Below are 24,369 nucleotides of genomic sequence, written 5' to 3'. Positions count from 1 at the left end.
GTCAATTAATCATCGACAAAGGAGGCAAGAATATAAAATGGGAAAAGGAGAGTTTCTTTGGCCAGTGGTGCTGGGAAAACTGGACCACTGCATGTAAATCATTGAAACTAGAACACACCCTCACACTGCACAAAAACAAACTCAAAATGTCTTAAAGACTTAAACATAAGACGACACCATCAAACTCCTAGAAGAGAACATAGGCAAAACATTCTCTAACATCAACTGTATAAATGTTTTCTTAGGTCAGTCTCCCTCCCAAGGCAACAGAAATAAAAACAAAAATAAACCAATGGGATCTAATCAAACTTACAAGCTTTTGCACAGCAAGGGAAACCATAAAAAAAAAAAAAAAAAAGGGAGAGTGGGAGAAAATAGTTTTTTTTGTTTGTTTGTTTTTGTTTTTGTTTTTTTGCCTTTTGTCGTTGTTGTTTGTTGTTGTTGCTATCTCTTGGGCCGCTTCCGCGGCATATGGAGGTTCCCAGGCCAGGGGTTGAATCGGAGCTGTAGCCACCGGCCTACGCCAGAGCCACAGCAACACGGGATCCGAGCCGCGTCTGCAACCTACACCACAGCTCACGGCAACGCCGGATCGTTAACCCACTGAGCAAGGGCAGGGACCGAACCTGCAACCTCATGGTTCCTAGTCGGATTCGTTAACCACTGCGCCACAACGGGAACTCCAGAAAATAGTTTTAAACAGTGCAGCCGACAAGTGCTCAATCTCCAAAATATATAAACAACTCATAAAACTCAACAGCAATAAAACAAACAATCCAGTTGAAAAATGGGCAGAAGACCTAAATAGACTTTATTTTTACAGACACACATGCGGCATATGGAAGTTCCCAGGCTAGGGATTGAATCAGAGCTGCAGCTGCTGGCCACAGACACAGCAATTCCAGATCCAAGTCATCTCTGCAACTTACACCACAGCTTGAGGCCATGCTGGATCCTTGACCCATTCATTGAGCAAGGCCATGGATCAAACCCGAACCCTCATGGATACTAGTTGGGTTCTTAGCCCACTAAATCTCAATAGGAACTTCTCCCATTTGTGCTTGTTTACCGCTTATGTTAAGTGTTTCTACACATGGTGGTGTTTCGGATTCATTTTAATCATTCATGTTCATAGAACCTACAAAAAGATAAATGTTAGATCCCTGTAATAGCCACTAGTTAATTAAGTTGACCTAAACATTTAGGCTAGTATGACTCTGCTGTGGGCCACAACTTGCCAGTAGGTGAACATCAGGTGTTCCTCCCTAGTGGAAGTAATCTTTGCAGCAGACCATGTGGCCTGTGGGACCTTCTTTACCCCAGAGACGGCTTGGGTATGAGGAGATGAGGTTTCCATCATGCACATTCGTAAGCTTCACTCTGGCTCTCAAGTTTCATACCCCACAAGATAAAGAGTTAGGAAAGCCCAGTTTTGACCTTCTTGAGTAATTTTTTTTTTTTTTTTTTGGCTGCATTTTCGGCATATGGAGGTTCCTCAGGCTGAGATCGAATCTTAGACACCTTGGAGATATTACCAGTGGCCACAGCAGGAACTCCTTAAGTAATCCTTTCTGAAGAGCTTTCTTCCTTGGATTCAATAACACTGCATTCTCTCATCATTCTTCCTAAAACTTGGGAAATGTCAGCAGTCCCCTGCTCCTGTCTTGCTACCCAGTCTCCTTCTTGGGTTTGGTCAGTTCAGGCAGCAGCCCACAATCAGAAACTTTTTTCCCTCTTATCTCTCTCTGAGTTCCCTCAGAATTGTGCCAGCTGCCTGTGGCCACTTTCATTCTGCTCCTTTCCCTTCAAACTTTGCATGTCAAAAAGTCAAGGCACCATTTCTGGCTTACTGACCTCTGTCTGACATTGTATTGTGATTCTTCCTGATTATATTTACATTATTCTCAGATTCAGTGTGGATCATTAAACAGACCTATTCTCTTACCCACCTCATACCCTGAAGTATTCAGAGCATAACATCATTTAAAAAGTTTTCCTTGATGGTTTATTTTTGTTTTGTATCAAAGGTTGTACATGTTGCAATTTTTTCTTTAATGTGGAAAATTTCTAGAAGATGAATTGAAGAAAATCTATTTGTAATCCTGCACAGAATCACTGATGACATTTTGATATGTTACATTTTTGCTCCTTAGGAGCATCTAATATAAGTAAATATTGACTTTGCAGACATTGGGCCTCATATAGTCTCAATGCCTCATACAGATGCCCTTACTGCGATGGCATAGTACATGCATTATTTCTTCTGTTTCCTTTTGATTTCTTTTTCAGAGGCTAATAAAAAGTAGGGCTCTTACATAAACATTCACAAAACTTAAAACGTTGCCAGGGCAGAGGGAGTGGAATGGACAGGGAGTTTGTGGTTGGTGGATGCAAACTGTAACACTTGGAATGGATGGGCAATAGGGTTTTGCTGTACAGCACAGGGAACTGTGTATGATTAGGTCACTTTGTTGTACACAAAAATTGAAAAACATTGTAAATCAACGCTACTTAAAAAAAAGAGAAGTAGAGGCTGAGCAAAATTAAGCAACTTGTTCTCAGAACTGTTTTCAAATTTGTGTGGCTTTAATCAACTCACTCTTCTTTTTCCTTGATGCTAAATAGAAGAGCCAAAAAGAAAAATTTTTTTTTCTGAAGTCACTCCAAAGTTTATAAGCCATGTTGTATGTTTAGATATCCACAGTTTTATCTGCTCCCTGTTCCTATCACTTCATTAATGTAGTATTATATTTTTTGCATGTTTAGCTATTCAAAAACCATCTTTTTCCTGAGTTCTCAGTGTTGGAAAACCATATGGGAATGTTAAACTGTTTAAATCATCCATTTGATGTTCCTGCAACCTTCAGCATCAAGTAAAAGATTCTTTACTGCTGAAATAAAAAAAATAAAATTTTAAATCTAGAGATTTTACAATAATAATAAATAGTTGGAATTAGAACTTGTCTTTTTTGGTCTGAATTGGTTAGATTTTTGTAGTACATGGTCTCTTAACGTTAGGATGAATTGTGATGACCATTTAAATGAATTTACATCTTCACTCACATTGTTTACTTGGTTTCTGCTTTTAAATTAGGGTATATTCTTTTTTCCAGAGTAGAATAAAATTTTCCACTTTTGAAGGTGGGATATTTTTCAAATTAAATTCTGGGAATATTTGTTTCCTGCATAGATACATATTTTTATCATCTTAAAATATGGTCAAGAGTAATTTGTGAAATGTATTTTAACAGGTAAATAATGTGGACTTTACAAATATAATAAGAGAAGAAGCTGTCCTTTTCCTACTTGACCTCCCGAAAGGAGAAGAAGTGACCATATTGGCTCAGAAGAAGAAGGATGGTGAGATACTATCAGAAAATTGAAAAAATAAACCTGGAGAAGTTTGAGGACTTAAATAGGAATTTTAATTTCAGTGGTTTTAATAAATCACTTAAAGTAGAGTGATAAATGAATTTGCTCATCTCAATTTGAGAGTTTGTTTATTTTGTCATTTAGGGGCACAGGGTCTTACTGTACTCATTGTCATTAGCACAGCACAATAATAGGACCAGCCAAACTTTCTGATATTCCTCACACAAGTGTATGTGGACAAAACTATACATGGTCAGCTTCTGAATTTTGTACTGATGTATCTAAGCAATATATTCTGATGTTTGTTAGCATTAATTCAAGAGAACACCCCATTTTCTCTGTGATTTAGATAGATAAACTTTTCATTTAGTACAAGATTTCTCAAGTTTGGCACTAGTGATGTTTTGAACCAAATAATTTTCTGTTGTGAAGGCTATTCTATGTACTTCAGGCTATTAAAAAGCCTCCGTGGGCATTCCTGTTATGGCTCGGTGGTAACGAACCCAACCTAGTATCCATGAGGATGTGGGTTTGGTCCCTGGCTTTGCTCAGAGGGTTAAGGATTCAGCATTTCCATGAGTTGTGGTGTAGGTAGCAGACATGGCTCCAATCCTGCATTGCTGTGGCTGTGACATAGGCCGGCAACTACAGCTCCAATTCGACCCCTAGCCTGGGAACTTCCATATACCATAGGTGCAGCCCTAAAAAAACAAACAAGAAAAAGCATCCATTTCCTCTAGTGAGTATTAGATGTCAGTAACACACTTGCCTGCCTCTCAGCACACAGTGCCAGTTATCAAAATTTCTCCAGATAGTGCCAGCTATACCCTGGGAAACAAAGCTGCCTGAGAACCACTGATTTAGAAAATGGGAACATCTGTGAAGTTTGTAGCAAATTTAAGATGATTTAAATGGAAAGCACATGCATAGCTTTGGACAAGTTGCTTGGTCTCTATCTGCATTGTCTTCTCATCTGCAAAATGGAAGTGCCAGGGGCCCCCATTTCATGAGAGACTGGGAATATACATAAGACAAAATGCCTATAAGTAATTAGTAAGGATTTAACATATGTGGGATAATGTTTTTGTTCTTGTTAATATCATCAGTACCATCTTCAGGTAATTTCTCTTCCCACTAGTTATTGACATTTTTTTTTTTGGATTACTTTTAGTTTACCGTCGCATTGTAGAGTCGGATGTGGGAGATTCTTTCTATATTAGAACCCATTTTGAATATGAAAAGGAATCTCCCTATGGACTTAGTTTTAACAAAGGAGAGGTATTCCGTGTCGTGGACACTCTGTACAATGGAAAACTGGGCTCTTGGCTTGCTATTCGAATTGGCAAAAATCATAAGGAGGTCGAACGAGGCATCATCCCTAATAAGAACAGGTATGCATCATGGAGCAAAGTAAGTAAATGATGACAAGATCTCAGGCCCACTGAAAAGCCTTGGTAACATCAAGAATTAGTTTTCAGGAGCTCCCACTGTGGTACAGCACAACTGGTGGTGTCTTGGGAGCGTTGGGATGTGGGTTTGATCCCCCAGGTGCCATGTGGCCCAGTGGCTTGGGGACCTGGCATTGCTGCAGCTGAGGTCGAGACTGCGGCTCAGATCTGATCCCTGGCCTAAGAACTCCATGTGCTGTGGGGCAGCCAGAAATGGGGGGGAAAAAAAAAATTTAGTTTTCACTGTTACCATATCTAAAACTGTCTTAGCTGTATAAACTTTATTGTAGTATAACCATTAAGATTGAAGCTGCACGTGGTTTTATCCAGTATTTTGGCATTTGTTTCATTATAAGTCTTTCTCCATTTTGTTTTCAAAACAACCTTACTTTATTTCTTGTCTAGAGCTGAGCAGTTAGCCAGTGTCCAATACACACTTCCAAAAACGGCAGGAGGAGACCGCGCTGACTTTTGGAGATTCCGAGGCCTTCGGAGCTCCAAAAGAAATCTTCGCAAGAGCAGGGAAGACTTGTCAGCTCAGCCAGTCCAAACCAAGTTTCCTGCATACGAGAGAGTTGTCCTTCGAGAAGGTGGTTTATGTTCTAAAGACTAGCCTAGTACTGTTAATGTCAGTATGGCTAAGAAGGAAATAGTGTAAACTGTGCTATTTTCATTTGAATCTCTCCCCAGCTGGATTTCTGAGGCCTGTAACCATCTTTGGACCAATAGCTGATGTTGCCAGAGAAAAGCTGGCAAGAGAAGAACCAGATATTTATCAGATCGCAAGTAAGTAGTCCCAATATTGACTTAATGAGGTTGAGGGTATTTTTTTTACTAGCTACTCCTCTGAAGGATGGATCTGATCCACCCATTTCGTAAGTGAAAATTTTGCAGTTTATCCCACTGATTTAATTTGGAGGGAAATCTGAGTGACTGTCCTTGCTCTTCCGGTTCCCTTTAAGAAGAGTAACCACTCATGACTGAATTTCATAAGAAAACTGCCTGTTTAATCCTGGTAATGTCACATGGGGCAGGGATTAGAATATCCATGCCGAAGTTGGGCGAGCTGAGCTTTTGGGTGGTTGTGACTGGGCCACTGCCAACCCTCTTCAGTTTGAGTGTCACAATGACACCTGGCTAATGTCACACCCCTTAGCTTTCAACCCAACTCTCTTTAGCTCGAGTCCAGTATTTTCAGTCACTAAGCTAACAGAATTACTCAAATATGCCAAAGGTAATGAAAACATGATTCATGGTATCAGTTACTGCAGTCATATACAGTAAGTTAGTATTAACATAAATACAGAGGATGTAGTGCTTTAAATAGCTTACAAATTTTGCTTGCAGATTATTTCATTGTTTAGTTATTATGGTAGTTCAAATATACAGACTTATTTATGACCACCTAAGCTTGCTTGAAGTTATATATAAAAACTTAAAACTTTTTTTCCTAATTAGAAAAAAAAACATTCTATATTTAGAAAAGTAAGAAATTAGTTTTAACGTATTATCATCAGCCTAAATTTTACCCGATTGTATTTTCTTTCACCCTTGCCATCTGTCATAAACATAATACCTTTGTGAAGTTCTAGTTGTACTGTATAGAAAAGTTTATACCCCATTTTCCTTCTTCTTCTTTTTTTTTTTTTTTTTGTCTTTTTGCCATTTCTTGGGCCACTGCCATTTCTTGGGCCGCTCCCACGGCATATGGAGGTTCCCAGGCTAGGGGTCCAATCGGAGCTGCGGCCACCAGCCTACACCAGAGCCACAGCAACGCAGGATCCGCGCCGCGTCTGCAACCTACACCACAGCTCACGACAACACTGGATCCTTAACCCACTGGGCAAGGGCAGGGATCGAACCCGCAACCTCATGGTTCCTAGTCGGATTCGTTAACCGCTGCGCCACGACGGGAACTCCCCATTTTCCTTCGTAATACCATATTTTCATTTTACTATCTGTTGTATAATTTGTTGTTTGATTAACCTTTTGCAGTTTGTATAGGTTGTTTCAAATTTATATTTTACTAATACAAGAGATGCAGAAATCTGCCCATGTTTTGCTTGCTGTTGTATGCTTTGCATTGTATACCAAAGGATTTAAATAGTCAAGAATACAGCTTTTTCCATACTTATGATTTTCTTAGAATTCCCAAAGATAAGGAATGAACCTTAGGACATGAACATTTTCTGGCTGATGCTGTGTATAACTATTATCACTTTCCAGAGGGTTGTGCCACTGTTTGCCCTAGCACTATAAAAACTATGTAACTACTAGTTCAGAGTATCCGAATTCAGCCTCATTGTATTTCTTTTCATTTAGTTGCTGGTAAAATTGAATGAGGATATTTATTTCCTAAAACTAAGACAAGTGATAGTAAAATTCGAGCAATTTAGAAAATGTTCATTTCTGATTCTCCACTTGTTAATGTTTTCAAAAGAGATCTTTTTTGGGGTCATTGTTTATAGACACCATTTCTTGCCTGGTGAATTTGGTGGAGATAGCACCAGTAACCAAACTTAAGGCTTTTAAATTTAGGAAAAGTAAGTGTGAAGACTTATAAAGTTCTGTCTTAAGGAGTAACTGGTTCATTTAATTGAGCTTACTCAACAACCAGGCTCTTAAAAGGGGGATTCAGATAGCTTATTTATGTATCCTCTTTGACTCTAATGAGAATTTTTGAGTTTAGAACTTAGATGACCAGTGAATATCTTCTCATAGTTCTCCTTTGTCCACTAGATTTGAAATTTTCCTGCTTTATCTCATGATAATATTTTTATTTAATTTTTTAAAAATTTGAATTGTAATTGATTTACAATGTTCTGTGACTTTCTACTGTATAGCAGAGTGACCCAGTTATACATCTGTATACAATCTTTTTCTCAAATTATTCTCCATGATGTTCTGTCACAAGTGACTAGATACATTTCCCTGTGCTATACAGCAGGATCTCATTGCTTATCCATTCCGCATGCAATAGTTTGCATCTACTAACCCCAAACTCCCAGTCCCTCCCACTCCTACCCGCTTCCCTCCCTCTTGGCAACCACAAACCTATTCTCCATGTCCATGAGTTTGTTTCTTTTCTTTGTCTGGTTTTGCTATTAGGGTGATGGTGGCTTCAGAGAATGTCTTTGGGAGTCTTCCTTCTTTAAACTTTTGGAAAAGTTTGAGAAGGATAAGTATAAGTTCTTCTTTGTATGTTTGGTAGAATTCACCTGTGAAGCCATCTGGTCTGGGACTTTTGTTTGTAGGGAGTGTTTTTATTACATATTCAGTTTGATTTCTAGTGATAGGTCTGTTCAATTGATCTATTTCTTCTTCATTCAGTTTTGGCAGGCTGTATGTCTCTAGAAGGCTGTCCATTTCTCCAATTTGTTGGCATATAGTTGTTTACAGTATTTCCTTTTTGTGCTGCTACAACATCCATTGAGATTTCTCCATTTTCATTTTTTGTTTTGTTTATTTAATGAGTTCTTTCTTTCTTCTTCTTGATGAGTTTGGCCAGAGGTTTGTTAGTTTTGTTTCAAAGAACCAGCTCTTGATTTTATTGATTTTTTTTTTCCTATTGTTTTTTCAAATCTATTTTATTGATTTTCTCTCTGATCTTTATGATTTCCTTCCTTCTGCTGACTTTAGGGTTTGTTTGTTCTTTTTCTAATTCTTTTAGGTGGTAGGTTAAGTTGTCGATTGGAGATTTTTCTTCTTTTTGTGAGGAAGGCCTGTATTGCCATAAACTTCCCCCAGCACTGCTCTTGCAACATCCCATAGATTTTGAGTGGTTGTGTTTTCATTATCATTTGTCTCAAGGTATTTTTTAATTTCCTTTTTGATTTCCTCATTGACCCATTGGATTTTTAGTAGCATGTTTATAGTTTCCATGTAGTAGGTTTTTTTCTCATTTCTTTTCCTGTGGTTGCTTTCTAGTTCATGCCATTGTGGTCAGAGGAGATACTTGAAATTATTTCTATACTCTTAAATTTGTTGAGGTTAGTTTTGTGTCCCAGTATGTGGTCAGTCCTTGAGAATGTTTCATGTGCACTTGAAAACAGTGTGTATTCTGATTTTTTTGGATGTAATATCCTGAAAATGTCAATGAAGTCTAACTTTTCTGTTGTGTCATTTAGGATCTCTATTGCCTTATTGGCTTTCTATCTAGAGGATCTGTCCATGGAAGTGAGTGGGGTGTTAAAGTGTCCTACTATCATTGTATTCGCATCAGTTTCTTCTTTTATAATGTTTGTTAGTGTTTGTTATATGTATTTGGGTTCTCCTATATTAGGGGCATATATATTGATAAGTATAGTATCCTCTTCTTGAGTTTATCCTTTTATCATTAAATAGTGTCCGTCTTTATCTTCTTTTATGGCCTCTGTTTTATTTTATTTTATTTTTGTCTTTTTGACTTTCTAGGGCCATACCCATGGCATATGGAGGTTCCCAGGCGAGGGGTCCAATCAGAGCTTTAGCTGCCAGCCTACACCACAGCCATGGCAATGTGGGATCTGAGCTGTGTCTGCAAGCTGTACCACTGCTCATGGCAGTGCTGGATCTTAACCCACTGAGTGAGGCCAGGGACCAAACCCACATCCTCATGGATGCTAGTTGGGTTCCTTAACCTCTGAGCCACCGTGGAAACTCCCCTGGCCTTTGTTTTAAAGTCTATTTTGTCTGATATGAGTATTGCAACTCCTGATTTCCTCTCTTTTCCATTGGCATGAAATATCTTTTCCCATCCCCTCACTTTCAGTTGCTATGTGTCCTTTGCCCTAAGGTGATTCTCTTACAGACAGCATATTGTAGGCTTTTGCTTTTTTATCCAGTCCGCCACTCTATGTCTTTTGATTGGAGCATTCAGTCCTTTGACATTTAAGGTAATTATTGATAAATATGTATTTATTGCCATTTTAAACCTTGTTTTTCAGTTAATTCTATGTTTCTCCTTTATTCCTTTGGTTAGTTGATTTCCTTTTATTTTATGTTTGTGTCCCCTTCTTTTTAGTTTTTGTTAATGTAATATTTGGTTTTGATTTGTGGTTGCCCTGTTTTTCAAGTATGTTAACCCTTTCCTGTGTATCTGCTTGCTTTAGCCTGATAGTCATATAGACTCAAACACATCTAGAAAAACAGATTATAGATTTTCTTGCTTTCCTTCCCCATATTTTATGATTTTGAAGTCCTTTTTTTTAAAATATCCTCATGTTTATCATTTTGCTGTTCCTTGTGTTTATCATCACTTTTACAATAGGTTTTTTTTTTTCCTCTTAGTTCTGTATATTGGCTTATTTAAGTGATTAGTTTCCAATTGTGATTTCCTCCCTCCTCTTTTTTCTTACTTCATTTTTATTTAGAGAAGCCCTTTCAGTATTTCCTTTAGAATTGGTTTAGTATTGCTGTACTCTTTAGCTTTTTGTTTGTGGGAGAAATTTTTATTTCTCCTTCTCTCTTAAATGATGTTCTTGCTGGTAGAGTATTCTAGGCTGAAAATTTTTCCTGTTTATAACTGAGTATATCTTGCCACTCTCTTCTGGCCTGTAGTGTTTTTGTAGAGAAATCAGCTGATAGCCTTATGGGGTTTCCCTTATAATTAACTCTTTGTTTTTTTAACTCTTGCTGCCTTTAGAATCCTCTCTTTAACTTTTGCCATTTTATTATAATATGTCTTGGTGTGGGCCTGTTTGGCTTCAACTTGTTTGGGGCCCTCTGTGCTTCCTGTATCAGTTTCCTTTAGATTTGGAACGTTTCCAGCCATAATTTTTTCAAATATTTTCTATGCCCTTTTCTTTTTCTTCTCCTTCTGGAATCCGTATTATGCATAGATTGGCCCACTTAATTAATTTATTTATTTTTGGTCTTGTCTTTTTAAGGCCGCACCAGCAGCATATGTAGGTTCTCAGGCTACTGGTTTAATCGGAGCTACAGCTGCTGGCCTACACAGCCACAGCAATGGTGGTTCCAAGCCACGTCTGTGCCCTACACCACAGCTCACGGCAATGCCTAATCCCTGAGCAAGGCCAGGGATCAAACCTGCAACCTCATGGTTCGTAGTCAGATTCGTTTCCACTGAGCCACAACAGGACCTCCTGGCCTGCTTTATATTATCCCATAGATCTCTTATATGCTTTCATGTTTTTTCATTTAGTATTCTGTCTGCAGTCCTGACTGGGTGATACCCATTATTCTATTTTCCAAGCCACTAATTCATTCCTCTGCATTATTTTTTCTGCTCTTTGGTGCCTTTAGCTCAATTTGCATCTCTACAAATGATTTTTATAATTTTTCTTGGCTCCTCCTTATATTTTCTAGTTCCTTCCTAAAGTAATCAGCATTATTAAAAACCTTCCAACAAACAAAAGTCCACGACCAGATGGATTCACAGGAGAATTCTATCAAACATTTAGAGAAGAGCTAATACCTATCCTCCTGAAACTATTACAAAAAATTGCAGAGGAAGGGAAACTCCCAAACTCATTTCATGAGGCCACCATCACTCTGATACCAAAACCAGACAAAGATTCCACAAAAAAAGAAAATGAAATGAAATGTTCACTGATGAACATAGATGCAAAAATCCTCCACAAAATACTAGCAAACTGCATCCAACAATACATTAAAAGGATTGTACATCATGATCAAGTGGGATTTATCCCAGGGATGCAAGGATTCTTCAACATCCACAAATCAATCACTGTGATACACCACATTAATATATTGAAGAATAAAAACCATGTGGTCCTCTCAATGGACACAGAAAAAGCCTTTGGCAAAAACCAACACTCGTTTCTGATAAAAACGCTTCAGAAAGTGGGCATAGAGGGAACCTACCTCAACATAATAAAGTTCACATATGACAAACCCACAGCTAACATCATTCTCAATGGTGAAAAGCTGAAAGAATTCCCACTGAGATCAGGAACAAGACAAGGATGTCCGCTCTCACCACTACTCTTCAACATAGTTTTGGAAGTCCTAGCCACAGCTATCAGAGACGTAAAAGAGATCAAAGGAATCCAAATGGGAAAGGAAGAAGTAAAACTATCACTATTTTCAGATGACATGATCCTATATCTAGAGAATCCCAAAGACTCTACCAGAAAACTGTTAGAGCTCATCCATGAATTTGGCAAAGTTGCAGGATACAAAATTAATACACAGAAATCGATGGCATTTCTATATACTAACAATGAAAGATCAGAAAGAGAAATTAGGGAAGTGATCCCATTTACCATCACATCCAAAAGAATAAAATACCTAGGAGTAAACCTACCTAAAGAGACAAAAGACCTGTACTCTGAAAACTATAAGACACTGAAATCAAAGATGACACACATAGATGGAAAGACATACCATGCTCTTGGACTGGAAGAGTCAATGTTATCAAAATGGCTATACTACCCAAGGCAATCTACAGATTCGATGCAATCCCTGTCAAATTACCAAGGACATTTTTCACAGAACTTGAACAAAATATTTTGAAGTTTGTTTGGAAGCACAAAAGACCCAGAATAGCCAAAGACATCCTGAAAAGGAAAAATGGAGCTGGAGGAATCAGGCTCCCTGACTTCAGATGGTCATCAAAACCATATGGTACTGGCACAAAGACAGACATATAGATCAGTGGAACAGGACAGAAAGCCCAGAATTAAACCCATGCACCTATAGTCAACTAATCTATGAGAAAGGAGGCAAGAATGTACAGTGGAGGAAAGACAGCCTGTTCAGTAAGTGGTGCTGGGAAAACTGGACAGCCACATGGAAAAGAATGAGATTAGAACACTCCCTAACACCATACACAAAAATAAACTCCAAATGGATTAAAGACCTAGATATAAGACCAGACTATAAAATTCTTAAGAGGAAAACATAGGTCAAACACTCTCTGATGTAAACGACAGCAGCGTCTTCTCAGATCCACCTCTTAGGGTAATGACAGTAAAAACAAAAATAAACAGATGGGACCTAATCAAACTTCAAAGTTTCTGCACAACAACTATCAACAAATGGGCAGAAGATCTAAACACTTCTCCAAAGAAGACGTGTGGATTGCTGAAAAACACATGAAAAGATGTTCAACATCACTCGTTATTAGAGAAATGCAAATCAAAACCACTATGAGGTACCACCTTATACCAGCCAGAATGGCTATCATCAAATAGTCTACAAACAATAAGTGCTGGAGAGGGTGTGGAGAAAAAGGAATCCTATGACACTGTTGGTGGGAATGTAAATTGGTACAACCACTGTGGAAAACAGTATGGAGATTCCTCAGAAAACTAAAAATAGAATTACCATTTGATCCAGCAATCCCACTCCTGGGCATCTATCCAGAGAAAACCATGACTTGCAAAGATACATACACTCCAGTGTTCATTGCAGCACTATTTTCAATACCCAAGACATGGAAACAACCTAAATGTCCGTCGGCAGAGGAGTGGATCAAGAAGAAGTGGTACATACACACAATGGAATGTTACTCAGCCATTAAAAGGCACGATATAAACCAGCATTCTTAGCAACATGGATGGGCCTAGAAATTATCATGCTAAGTGAAGTCAGTCAGTCAGTGAGACACTGGCATCAAATGCTCTCACTGACATGTGGAATCTGAAAAAATGACACAGTGAACTTCTTTGCAGAGCAGATACTGACTCACAGACTCTGAGAAACTTATGGTTTCCAAAAGAGTCAGTTTGGTGGGTAGGGGAATGCACTGGGGTTGTGTGATAGAAATTCTATAAAACTGGATTGAGATGATCATTGTACAATTATAAATGTAATAAATTCATTGAGAAATAATAATAATTGGCATTACTGTTTTATATCTGCTCTTAATTCCTTCATATTCGTGCTTAATTCCTTCAGTATTTGCACTATCTCCTTGAACTCTGTGTCTGTTAGACTGCAGAGGTTTGTTTCATTGTTTGCTATTTCAGGTGAATTCTCCTGTTCTTTTAACTGGGAATGGTTCCTGAGCTTCTTCATTTTGCTTACATTTTTCTTATCCTATGAGCTTAGGGAAACCAACTGCTGTAGTCTTAGAGGTTTATTTGTATGCAAGATCTTCCCTGGGTATTTCATGAGCACTTACATTTTTATTTTTGGCTTCGGAGTTTGGATGCTTGCTGTCTCTTTCCTCAGTTTGAGTAGGCCGTTATCCCCTTAACAGGGTGCTGTGTGTGCTCCTTCCAGAGAAAAGGAGGCAATGGGCAGGGCTAGTAGCCAGTGCCTGGTTGCTCGGCCCTTGGCAGTAGCAAGGACCTACAGGAAAGTGGTGCAGGCTCCTTCTAGTTGCAGGGCCCTGGAAAGAGTCAGTTAGCCTCAGGCAGGTTTAGGTGATGCCTGGAGCATTTGACAGTGGCAGCAGTGGGCCTGTGCATTCTCAGGGGACTGAGAGCAACAACAACTGTTGCTCGGTTGCAGTGCGCTCCTCTGTGCCAACTCTGAAGTGACTGGGGCTGCTGGTGGTGCCTGTCCATGGACCCCTGTTGGTGGCAAGCCACATCCGTCTGTCAAGTCAGAGCTAATTGTAGTGGTTTGCCCCTGCTGTCTATAGACCACACAAGAAGCACCCTGTCCCACCTAGCCCAAGCAGGAGGTGCTGCCACCCGTAGCTGGCAAAAGAGGGGCCTCGCCACCCGTAGCCCTGCCCTTCAAGAGAGTCCGTGCATGCTCAGTAAAAGATATACCTATGGTTGTCCGTTCCTCCTCCTCTTGTTCTCCCCAACAGTGGTGACTTGCCTCTCCTGTGGGCCCAGACCTCTTTCTGGGTTCACTTGGCTGTGGTACTGTGCTCCTCAGTCCTTGGTGCACTGCTTCCTTGTCTCCACACAGCCAACTATATTTCTCTCCCCAGAACTGACCTCCAGAGCCTGAGTTTCACTGCTCAGCCCCTGCCCGACTGTCTTTGCAGCTCTCTCTCTGCTATGCCCTCCTTAGTCTGGCTGTTGTGCTTTTCTCTACAGCTTTGAGGTTCCTCCATCTCAGCTGATCTCTCCGTCAGTTAAGTGGCTTCTCAGGGTATGGGTTCCTTTCCTCTTTCTCAGCTTCTTCTCAGGAGTGCTAGTCCCATCCTGATTCCTTTTCTCTTTTTTTTCGCCTTTTTTCCTACCCAGTTATGTGAAGGGTTTCTTGCTGTTTTTGGAGGTTTAAGCTTTTCTGTCAGTGTTCAGTAGTTCTGTGCAAATTGTTCTACATGTACTTTTTTTTTTTTTTTTTGGTGTGTTTGTGGGAGAAGGCGAGTGCCATGTCCTTACTCCTCAACCATCTTGATTCCATCATGTCATGATAGTCTTTTCCCAGATCATTCACCTTGTCCTTCAAGGTGACTTCTGTCCTTCCAAATCTCTTCTCTAATATGAAATAGCCAGAGCTCTGACTTTCCTTTTAAGTTTTTTTGTGACGAGAGTCATAAACATTGCTGTTTCTTTGTAGTGACAAACTTCATGTCACTTGGACCTCTGAGATTCATGGTTAGAATTCGGCCTGGGCTACCTTTGGTGGAGGGATAGGTTGTCAGTGTGAAACCACAGGCTGTCTCATAGTTACAAATTAACAGCCTTCTCCCCTGTCAAGTTTCCCTTCTACTGATGTGGAAAAAGATCTCTGACCCAGAACTCTTCTACCAGTCTGCTGTCGTGTTCTTGCTGATGAGTTATAGCCCTACTCAGGCATTGATAATCCCTCCGTGGTTGGGAAAGCTCTGCTGGGGAGAGGCTGCCTGGGATTATCTCAGTTGCCTAACAAGTGATATGCCACAGTGTGAAGCAGGTTTATAGGTAGTGCTGTGCCAAGCCATATTGGAGCAAAAGAAAAAATGTACATCCCTATAAATATGTTCTTGTGCTTATTTAGTGGCTTTTTTATTTTTCCGGAGCATGAACATAATTGGGAAATTCTTGAACACATGCAGTTAAAACATCATTTTGGAGTTCCCTGGTGGTTCAGCACATTTAAGATCTGGCCAGTGCCAGATCTTGTCACTGATGTGTCTTGGGTTCTCCTATGTTGGAGGTTCAATCCCTGGCCCAGAGATTTTTGTATGCTGCAGGTGCTGCTAAATATCAATCAATCAGTCATTAAGTGTCACATTGTTTTAAGTTTATGTATTTTATTTAGACCAAACACAATTTATAATTATGTATAATTTATAATTTTAGTTTCCTGGCTTTAATGGAAGCAAGTTCATCAGTATTGTTTTTTTAATCAATTTTTTTTTTTTTTAGAAAACCTCATTTCCAGTTCAGAGAATTGTCATAGTTAACAATTTCTCTTGACCAGGTTACAGTCTTAAATAATTTTTCCTCAAGTTTTACTTACTGATTCTTTCTAAAATGTTGGTTCTATTTCTATTTAAAATGTTCATTGTGGAGTTCTTGTTGTGGCTCAGTGGATTAAGAACCTGACATTGTCTCTCTGAGGATATGGGTATGATCCCTGGCCTCACTCATTTGGTTAAATATCCGGCATTGCAAGTTGTGTCTTAGGTCACAAATGCGGCTCAGATCCAGCTTTGCTGTGGCTATGGCATAGGCCCCAGCTGCAGCTCTGATTTGACCCTTACTTAGCCTGGAAACTTCCATATGCCACAGGTACAGCTGTAAAAGAAAAAAAATTTTGTTTTAAATGTTCATTGTGAATTATTAACTTTTGTTTTTTTGAACATAATATATCAAAATATTACTTCTGAGGTTTGGGGGGACACTTTCTTAAGTTTTGCACCTGAGACGAGTTGATTGCAGCATTGTTGGAAAGCACTGATCTAACGCAGTGGCTCTGAGCCAGGGTGATTCTGCCCATAGTGGACATCTGGCCATGGTCACAGTGGGGGTAAGAGGGAGGTGGTGCTCCTAACGTCTAGTGGTTGCAGGCCAGAAATGCTATTAAACAAGGCCATAGTGCACAAGACAGCCCCCAGTACTAAATATAATGGAGCCAAACATAGCATAAGTGCCCAGTAGTGGAGAAACTGATCTAACAATGAATATTTGATGTTTTGTTTTTGTCCCAACCTCACAAATAGAAAGTGAACCTCGAGATGCTGGCACTGACCAACGTAGCTCTGGCATTATTCGCCTTCATACAATAAAGCAAATAATAGATCAAGTAAGTTATTGAAAATTGACCTGTTTCATTATAAGCTGAGAATGTGTTGTATTTCAGTGGGATGAGGTTTGGTTAAATTGAAAGTAGAAGGTAACTTTTCTAGAATTATTACTTGTGTACCATGAGGAAAAGAAGCCCTTACTGAAAGACATTATAGCAGTCATCTTCAAGGGAAGAGTATTTACATCTTCAAAAGGTGAGCTTTCATTACATAAAAAAATATACAGTTTTCAAATGGTTTGTGACTGTTGATATCACATCAGTACAATGTGATAGGGAATGGGTGCTTATAGGGTCACGTCAGGAACATTAAGTTATTGTACTTACTACTTTTACTGTCTCCTTGCAAGTATTGGGTTTGTCTTAAAAGTGAGCTGGTTAAAACTTTTTTAATTGGGCTAGAAATTATATTGCATTAACCTGAATACACCTTTTTCTAACGTGAGCTCTGGAGACATTGTGGAGTACAGTTACATGTCCATTACCATTAGACTGTAGTCTTGGCTGTGACTTTCTGAAGGTGATGGTTCTTAGTTAACCAGTTTTTATGTCCTTATTCATTTTTTTTTCTTTGTGTCTTCAGGACAAACATGCTTTATTGGATGTAACACCAAATGCAGTTGATCGTCTGAATTATGCCCAGTGGTATCCAATTGTAGTATTCCTTAACCCGGATTCTAAGCAGGGTGTGAAAACAATGCGAATGAGGCTATGTCCAGAATCTCGGAAAAGTGCCAGGAAATTATATGAACGGTCTCATAAACTTCGTAAAAATAATCACCATCTTTTTACAAGTGAGTATATTAAAGGCCTTCTTTCAGCTTAAAGTGTACACAGCAATGTGTGGGCATAAATGTGTTGTTTAGATATTAAAATATGTGTACAATCTGCCTGGAATGCTTGTTTTTAACAGCTCTTGTTGCTTGAAAAAAATTGTACAGTGCCAAAATAGAAATTTCAAAGGATGTGTCACCGAACACCATCTTTCATATAACTAAGTAATGGTGATTGAACTCTAAGCAATGGTTGAATGAATTCTGCCTTTTGGCAGTGTTCTAACCATAAAACAATATTGTTGTTTATTTTCAGCTACCATTAACTTAAATTCAATGAATGATGGTTGGTATGGAGCATTGAAAGAAGCAATTCAACAACAGCAGAACCAGTTGGTATGGGTTTCTGAGGGGAAGGTAAGAAATTTCCTATCACTTTTTAACCAATTCAATAAATCATTTACTAATCAGAGAAGCATTTGAGTCACCATTGTTTCCTAATTAGATTAACATGTTAGAGTAATTTAGGAGTCAGCTTTTAGGTTTTTATACTTTGTATGTAGGGGTTATGAAAATTGTTTTTGATACAGCTTCTGAAATTCTCTACCCATTAAATTACCGTCTCAGTGATACTCTTAGAGAATTCCGAGATTGTAACTTAAAAGGGCAGGGTTGACTTCTGACTTGGCATCTGTCTGACTGAAGAATAACTTTGAACCTGGGTTTAGTTTCCTCCTCTGAAAATGTGGGGGTTGGGTGGGCAAGGTGAGTGGTCCCCAGAGTGCACATTAGATTCAGGACTAGCCTGAGGAAAAGGCACTCTGAAACAGGTGACAGGGTGGGGCCACCATATTGCAGAGCAAGCTCCCTCAAGCAGCACAGTACCCCGTGAGTTAAATGTTCTGAGAAGTCTCAAGTGAAGGACAGACCCTGATACTTTGTTTAAGCACTTCCCTAAGTCTTCACTCAGCTCCTGTTAACAAGAGAAGTCTCAAGTGAAGGACAGACCCTGATACTTTGTTTAAGCACTTCCCTAAGTCTTCACTCAGCTCCTGTTAACATTCTTACAACGTAGACAAAGCAATACCTCCTGTTGGCTTTGAATTTTGAAATTTTTTTCTGGTTTTTAGCAGCCCTTTATGGGAAAGGCCTGCTTATTTGTTGGGAGAGGTAATAGTTTTCTTAAAGGATACAGTGGAAAGCATCTTTTGCTTTTAATGTCTTTTACCTTCACATTAATAAAATATTAGTATGTTTTACTTGCTAGGGAAGATTGAGAGTATCTGTGCTCTGTTCTTTTTTGTTTTTTGTATTTTCCTTGTTGGCTTGGTTTTTTGTTGTGTTTTGCCCTGCATGGCCCTTGCCTCCCTCTGCCTGGCTGTGGCAGTGCATGCTGCATGCTTAGGCCCCTGTGCCCCACCCAGAAAACACTCCACCTCCATAGAAAAGGTGTTAGAGTGCACACATCTAGAGGTTGTGTCTGCTCGTCCCACCTGTGCCGATGTGTCAAACCATGATTTTTCTCCTCAGTACCACTGTAGGGGCTGGACTGTACACATGAGACCATCAGACCACTTTGAATAACTGACATATCAGCTGAGATACTCGATAGATCAAGGTGGAATAAACCCACCACACCACTTTACATAACACACCATTCCTAGTTTTCACTCTTGTGGCATTTGAGTAAAAGGATTATAGCTCTCCCCATACTAATCTTCTACAGCAACACAATTCTGATAGCAGCTTTTGTCAGGTGAGACGTTGATAGCTTTCCCTGTGATTCTTGAAATAATGTTAGTTTATAAATGCACAAAATATACATGGCTACCTCTCTGAGAGTTTTTGTCTAAATCCACAGACCTTAATGTTCTGTGATTTTTCTTCGTGATGTTATTTGCTTCATTTCTTTGCTTGAATTTTAAAATAAAGGTCTAGCTCCCTCAACTTTTTAATGGAAGGAAGATAAGTCATTTTCATTAATTTTATTAACAGCTCTAAAAGGTCATTTACTGTTTGATGCATTTTGTAAAAATCATTACAATTTTAATCAAGCTTGGTTTGTGTCCCTCTTCCATTTAAATATATTTTATCCAAATTAGATAGGTCCTTGAACTAAAACCACTTCATTTTACATTGACTTCCTGACCTAACTACTTTGATCTAGTTGCTAGGAAGAGCTCCTTTTTGCAAGATCTGATACAATCTTGTATGTTCCTACTAAACCAGAAAGTCATCCTGAGGCTTTCTCAACAAACGGGCATAAGTCATTTCCTGGTTCAGAGCAGCCCCTGATTCTTGCTCACTTCTGCATTTCATACTACTATGAAAGCTAAAGCTAAGTAGGCTAGAGAGTTCCAAATTATTCTTCCCCAAGGCCTTAAATATTTCCTGAGTGGCCACTTGGATATAGTCTTCTGGAACCCCAGCCTGTTAGAGATCAGAGTAGACAGCAAGCATCAGCCATGAGAGAGTTGAGAAGCCATCGAGATTTCCAGGGGAGAGACTGTACCGTAACACAGAGCACAGCCTTGGGATTCTCACCCTGGCAAACCTGGCAGGTGTTCTTGAAGACCATAGTCACCTGGAGGCTGGTCTTCCCCAGCAGGAGGGCACTGCTCAGGGTCACACTCTTACAGAGCCAGGCTTGGGGCTGTGGTCAAAGCTCCATTCTAGCAGCTTCATTCTTTCTGTCCTTCAGTCTGTGCTGAGGTTGAAAGACTGTGTGGTTTCTGGGTTCCAGATCCTCCAGCTCTCTTGTCTGTGTCTCCCCTCACCCCCTGACCCTCCAGTTGCAGTGTGTCGGCAGGGTTTTCAGGGACTGTTCTTCATAATCCAAGTACTAGTTTTAAATCAGTATCAGATGACAGCCTGTTGATTACAAGTCTGTAGTTCCCTTCTCCTCAGATACTTCTGCTCTTTCTGGTCTACTCAGAAGATAATCAGTGCAGACTGAAAGCTAACCCCGCTCTCAGTTGCTTCTAAGACTGAGTCATAACTGCATTTCTGCCTCTTCCTCCACTGGATACTACCTTTGTGGAAAATAATTTTTTAAAAATTCTTACTTTAAGGAAGTAACTAGCAATTGGGTGATGTTTTCCCGTTGTATTTCGTAAAAGCTCTAGAGCCAAATACCAACTTTCCTAAAAAGTTGTTTTCTTTAATATATAGAGATATACATGTATTATTAGCTCTTATTCAGCTTAAACTGGTTTTTATTTTCCTAGTTATTCTCATGTGCGCTGTTCTGTCAGTCAGTGTGTCTTGTTTCTGTGAGCTTGGCCTGGCAGCGTTCTCCCTCTTCACTCTCCTCTGGGCTGACAAGCTAGTGACCGACTAGGTTTCATAAACCCGAGTTGGGACAGAGATCCTTCCCTGTCTTCTGAGGCTGGGCCCAGAGTCCAGCTTTGTCGCGGCTGGCCAGCCAGCCTTTACTCATCCAGGCCCTTCAGATCTCAAAGGATGCTTTGTGTGTCTGCATGTGTGCTTGTACAATCTTCTTGACCTTTCCTCACCAGAAGTTTCCAGAAATAGATGCAGTATCTCTAAAGAAAAGTGTCCCGTTCATTCTCCCTTATAAGATAAAGGCCATCTCTTAAAGAACTACTGAATAAAATTTTTAATTTACTTTTATTTGACCCAGGCGGATGGCGCTACAAGTGATGACCTTGATTTGCATGATGATCGTCTGTCCTACCTGTCAGCCCCAGGTAGTGAATACTCAATGTATAGCACGGACAGTAGACACACTTCTGACTATGAAGACACAGATACAGAAGGCGGGGCCTACACTGATCAAGAACTAGATGAAACTCTTAATGATGAGGTTGGGACTCCCCCGGAGTCTGCCATTACACGGTCCTCTGAGCCTGTCAGAGAGGACTCCTCTGGAATGCATCACGAGAACCAAACATATCCTCCCTACTCACCACAAGCGCAGCCACAGCCAGTTCATAGCATAGACTCCCCTGGACTTAAAGCTGCCTCTCAACAGGTAAGCAGCAAGCATTCAACGTTTCGTAGTTAGAGGTGCAGTATTAAATTTTAGGATGTGCTGATTGAGTTAAAGGATATATTTCTTTTCTCCAGATTATGAACTAATATTTTATATCAGCTTGAGAATACCAAGGACTGAATTCAGAACTTTGTATGTTCATCTTACACAGCAGTATACTGAAACTTCTTAAAATTCAGGATGTGAGGGTCATAGTTTGTTATTCAGCACACTTAAAATATATGTCTGTAAGCCACTGTAAACAGAAGTGGGAAGTTAGTAGTAAACAGAAACACTATATTTAAAATATTTTAAACACTTCACAGAAAGCAGAAGCCTCATCTCCAGGCCCTTACCTTTCGCCTGAAACAAACCCAGCATCACCAGCCTCTGCTGTTAATCCTAATGTAAAATTAGGCAGTGTCAGACTGGAGGAGCCCACCTCCGCTCCTCCCACCGCTGACCCCCTACATGCTGACTCTTTAAGAACACCAAGCCCTGAGGCAGCTCACACAGTGCTCAGAGACCAAGAGCCGTCCCTGTCGCCGCATGTAGACCCGGCCAAGGTACCTGTGCCGCCGTGCTGCACTGGTTTGTTGCTCTCCATCAGTCTAGCACATGATCATTTTTGCTTCACCCTTTCAGTGTTCCCTTTGCTTTTTTTTACTGTGGGCTTATATAGTCTTTTCAAATCAGTACAAATCATTTCGGTTCTGTAGTTTGCATGGCTTCCAGTGGTATACTGATTATTTTAAAATTTGGCCTTTTAATTGGGATTTCTACTTAATATTTTTTAGCATTTGGTTTTTAGTATCTTCTACACTTTTTTCTGTGTTGTTTTTTTTGGGGGTTTTTTTTTTTTTTGGTTGTTGTTGTTCTTTTTTTTTTGTTCTTTTTTAGGGCCGTACCTGCAGCATATGGAAGTCCCCAGACTAGGGGTAAATCAGAGTTACAGATGCCAGCCTACACCACAGCCACAGCAACTCGGGATCTGAGGCACATCTGTGATCCACATACCACAGCTCACAGCAGTGCTGGATCCCCAACCCACCAAGCAAGGCCAGGGATCGAACCTGCATTCTCGTAGATACTAGGCAGATTCATTTCCACTGAGCTGCAACGGAACGCCCCACAGTTTCTTACTGTGTAGTTCAACCCCAATTGTTAACTTTTTCATTTTTTGTAAATTATGGTGTCCATAAATTTTCTTTATGATTTTCATTTTCAGTGTCCAAATCAAATGGAATCAATGCTTCAGTGGTTTTTCTACTAAATTTACAAGTTAACTTTAACTCTCTTTTCATTTAGTACATGCTAAAACATAGAAGCCCCTACCTGCATTATAAATTTTAAGCTTTCACTTCATCTGGCTTTCTCCACTAATCTCTTTCTGTACTGGTAATAAATATTAGAACCTGTCATTTTTACATGGGAAATCATTATTTGTCTCTTAAAGCAGACTGGACTTTGAAACAAGCCTGTGTCCTTACCTGTGAATTTTTTGTACAGGTGTATAGGAAGGACCCCTACCCCGAGGAAATGATGAGAGCCAACCATGTCTTGAAGCAGCCAGCTGTCACTCACCCAGGGCAGAGGCCAGACAGAGAGCCGGGTCTGAGCTATGAGCCCCAGCCCCCGTACATGGAGAGACAGGCCAGCAGAGACCTGGAGCAGCCTGCGTACAGATATGAGTCCTCCAGCTATACTGACCAGCTTTCTCGAAACTATGAACACCGTCTGCGCTGTGAAGACCACACTCCTGCATATGAGGAGAGGTGGTCCTACTATGATGACAGGCAGTCCTACCAGCCTCGGCCTGCCCTGGACAGCCAGCACCCTCGAGACCTTGACCCTAGACAGCACCCTGAAGAGCCTTCAGAACGAGGGCATTTCCCACGTTTCGAGGAGCCGACCCCACCGTCCTATGAAAGCAGGCCTCGCTATGACCAGCCACCCAGGACCTCTACCCTGCGGCTGGAAGAGCCATCCACTCCTGCCTATGATGCACATAGTAGGTACAGGCCTGAGGCTCAGCCCTATCCATCTGCCAGCCTGAAGGTCGCAGAGCCTAAGCAGTATTTTGACCAGTATTCACGAAGTTATGAGCAGGTCCCGTCCCAAGGACTCGGCTCTAAAGCAGGCCATTACGAGCCCCTCCACGGTGCTGCTGTCCCTCCTCTCACCCCTGCACCTCAGCACAAGCCTGAAGTTCTCCCTTCAAGCACCAAACCGCTGCCTCCGCCCCCGGCTCTGGCTGAGGATGAAGAAGACCCAGCCATGAAGCCGCAGTCAGTGCTCACCAGAGTAAAAATGTTCGAGAACAGAAGATCTGCTTCCGTGGAGAGCAAGAAGGATGACAGTCATCCTGCTGGTTTGAAGGTAAATGTGGGACTATCTGTCCTGCCCCTGGGGTGTAGCACACTCAGCACCAGTGTTCAGGACACTTCTGAGCACTCCCTCCCCCTAGAGGAGCCTGTCTTCTCATGATCATGTCCTGAGTCATGTGTGTCTTTTTTGCAGCCTCCAGAGGGAGCATCTAAGCCTGCAGGTGCTCCCATCGTGGGTCCCAAAGGTCCTGCACAGAGTCAGCTCAGCGAACATGACAGAACACTGCACAGGTGGGTGCTCAGGGCGTGTGTGGCCTGGGACTGTCCAGGAGCACAGCCCTCTTTGTGGGAGA

General features: G+C 40.5%; 1 protein-coding gene across 20 annotated transcripts in view; it reads left to right on the top strand.

The window, feature by feature from the left end:
• The window catches only part of TJP1 (tight junction protein 1), a 264,401-nt gene that overhangs the window by 221,602 nt on the left and 18,430 nt on the right, over window positions 1–24,369 (top strand). For 11 of the 20 annotated variants that reach the window (XM_021098856.2, XM_021098848.2, XM_085004256.1 and 8 more), the window contains 10 exon segments: window positions 3,252–3,360; window positions 4,544–4,763; window positions 5,226–5,410; window positions 5,511–5,606; window positions 16,840–16,922; window positions 17,506–17,716; window positions 18,012–18,112; window positions 21,339–21,689; window positions 23,199–24,068; window positions 24,210–24,307. In XM_021098856.2, the coding sequence (XP_020954515.2) occupies window positions 3,252–3,360; window positions 4,544–4,763; window positions 5,226–5,410; window positions 5,511–5,606; window positions 16,840–16,922; window positions 17,506–17,716; window positions 18,012–18,112; window positions 21,339–21,689; window positions 23,199–24,068; window positions 24,210–24,307 (2,324 nt within the window). 20 annotated transcript variants of the gene reach the window in all.

Source organism: Sus scrofa, chromosome 1 (genome assembly GCF_054392235.1).
Source record: "Sus scrofa isolate SSC_HxYL_T2T_F1_AM1 chromosome 1, Sscrofa_HxYL_maternal_Yorkshire_Landrace_v2.0, whole genome shotgun sequence".
NCBI classification, from domain to species: domain Eukaryota; kingdom Metazoa; phylum Chordata; class Mammalia; order Artiodactyla; family Suidae; genus Sus; species Sus scrofa.
Note: the sequence above shows the minus strand (reverse complement) of the source record. Positions and strands in the feature narration are given on the sequence as shown.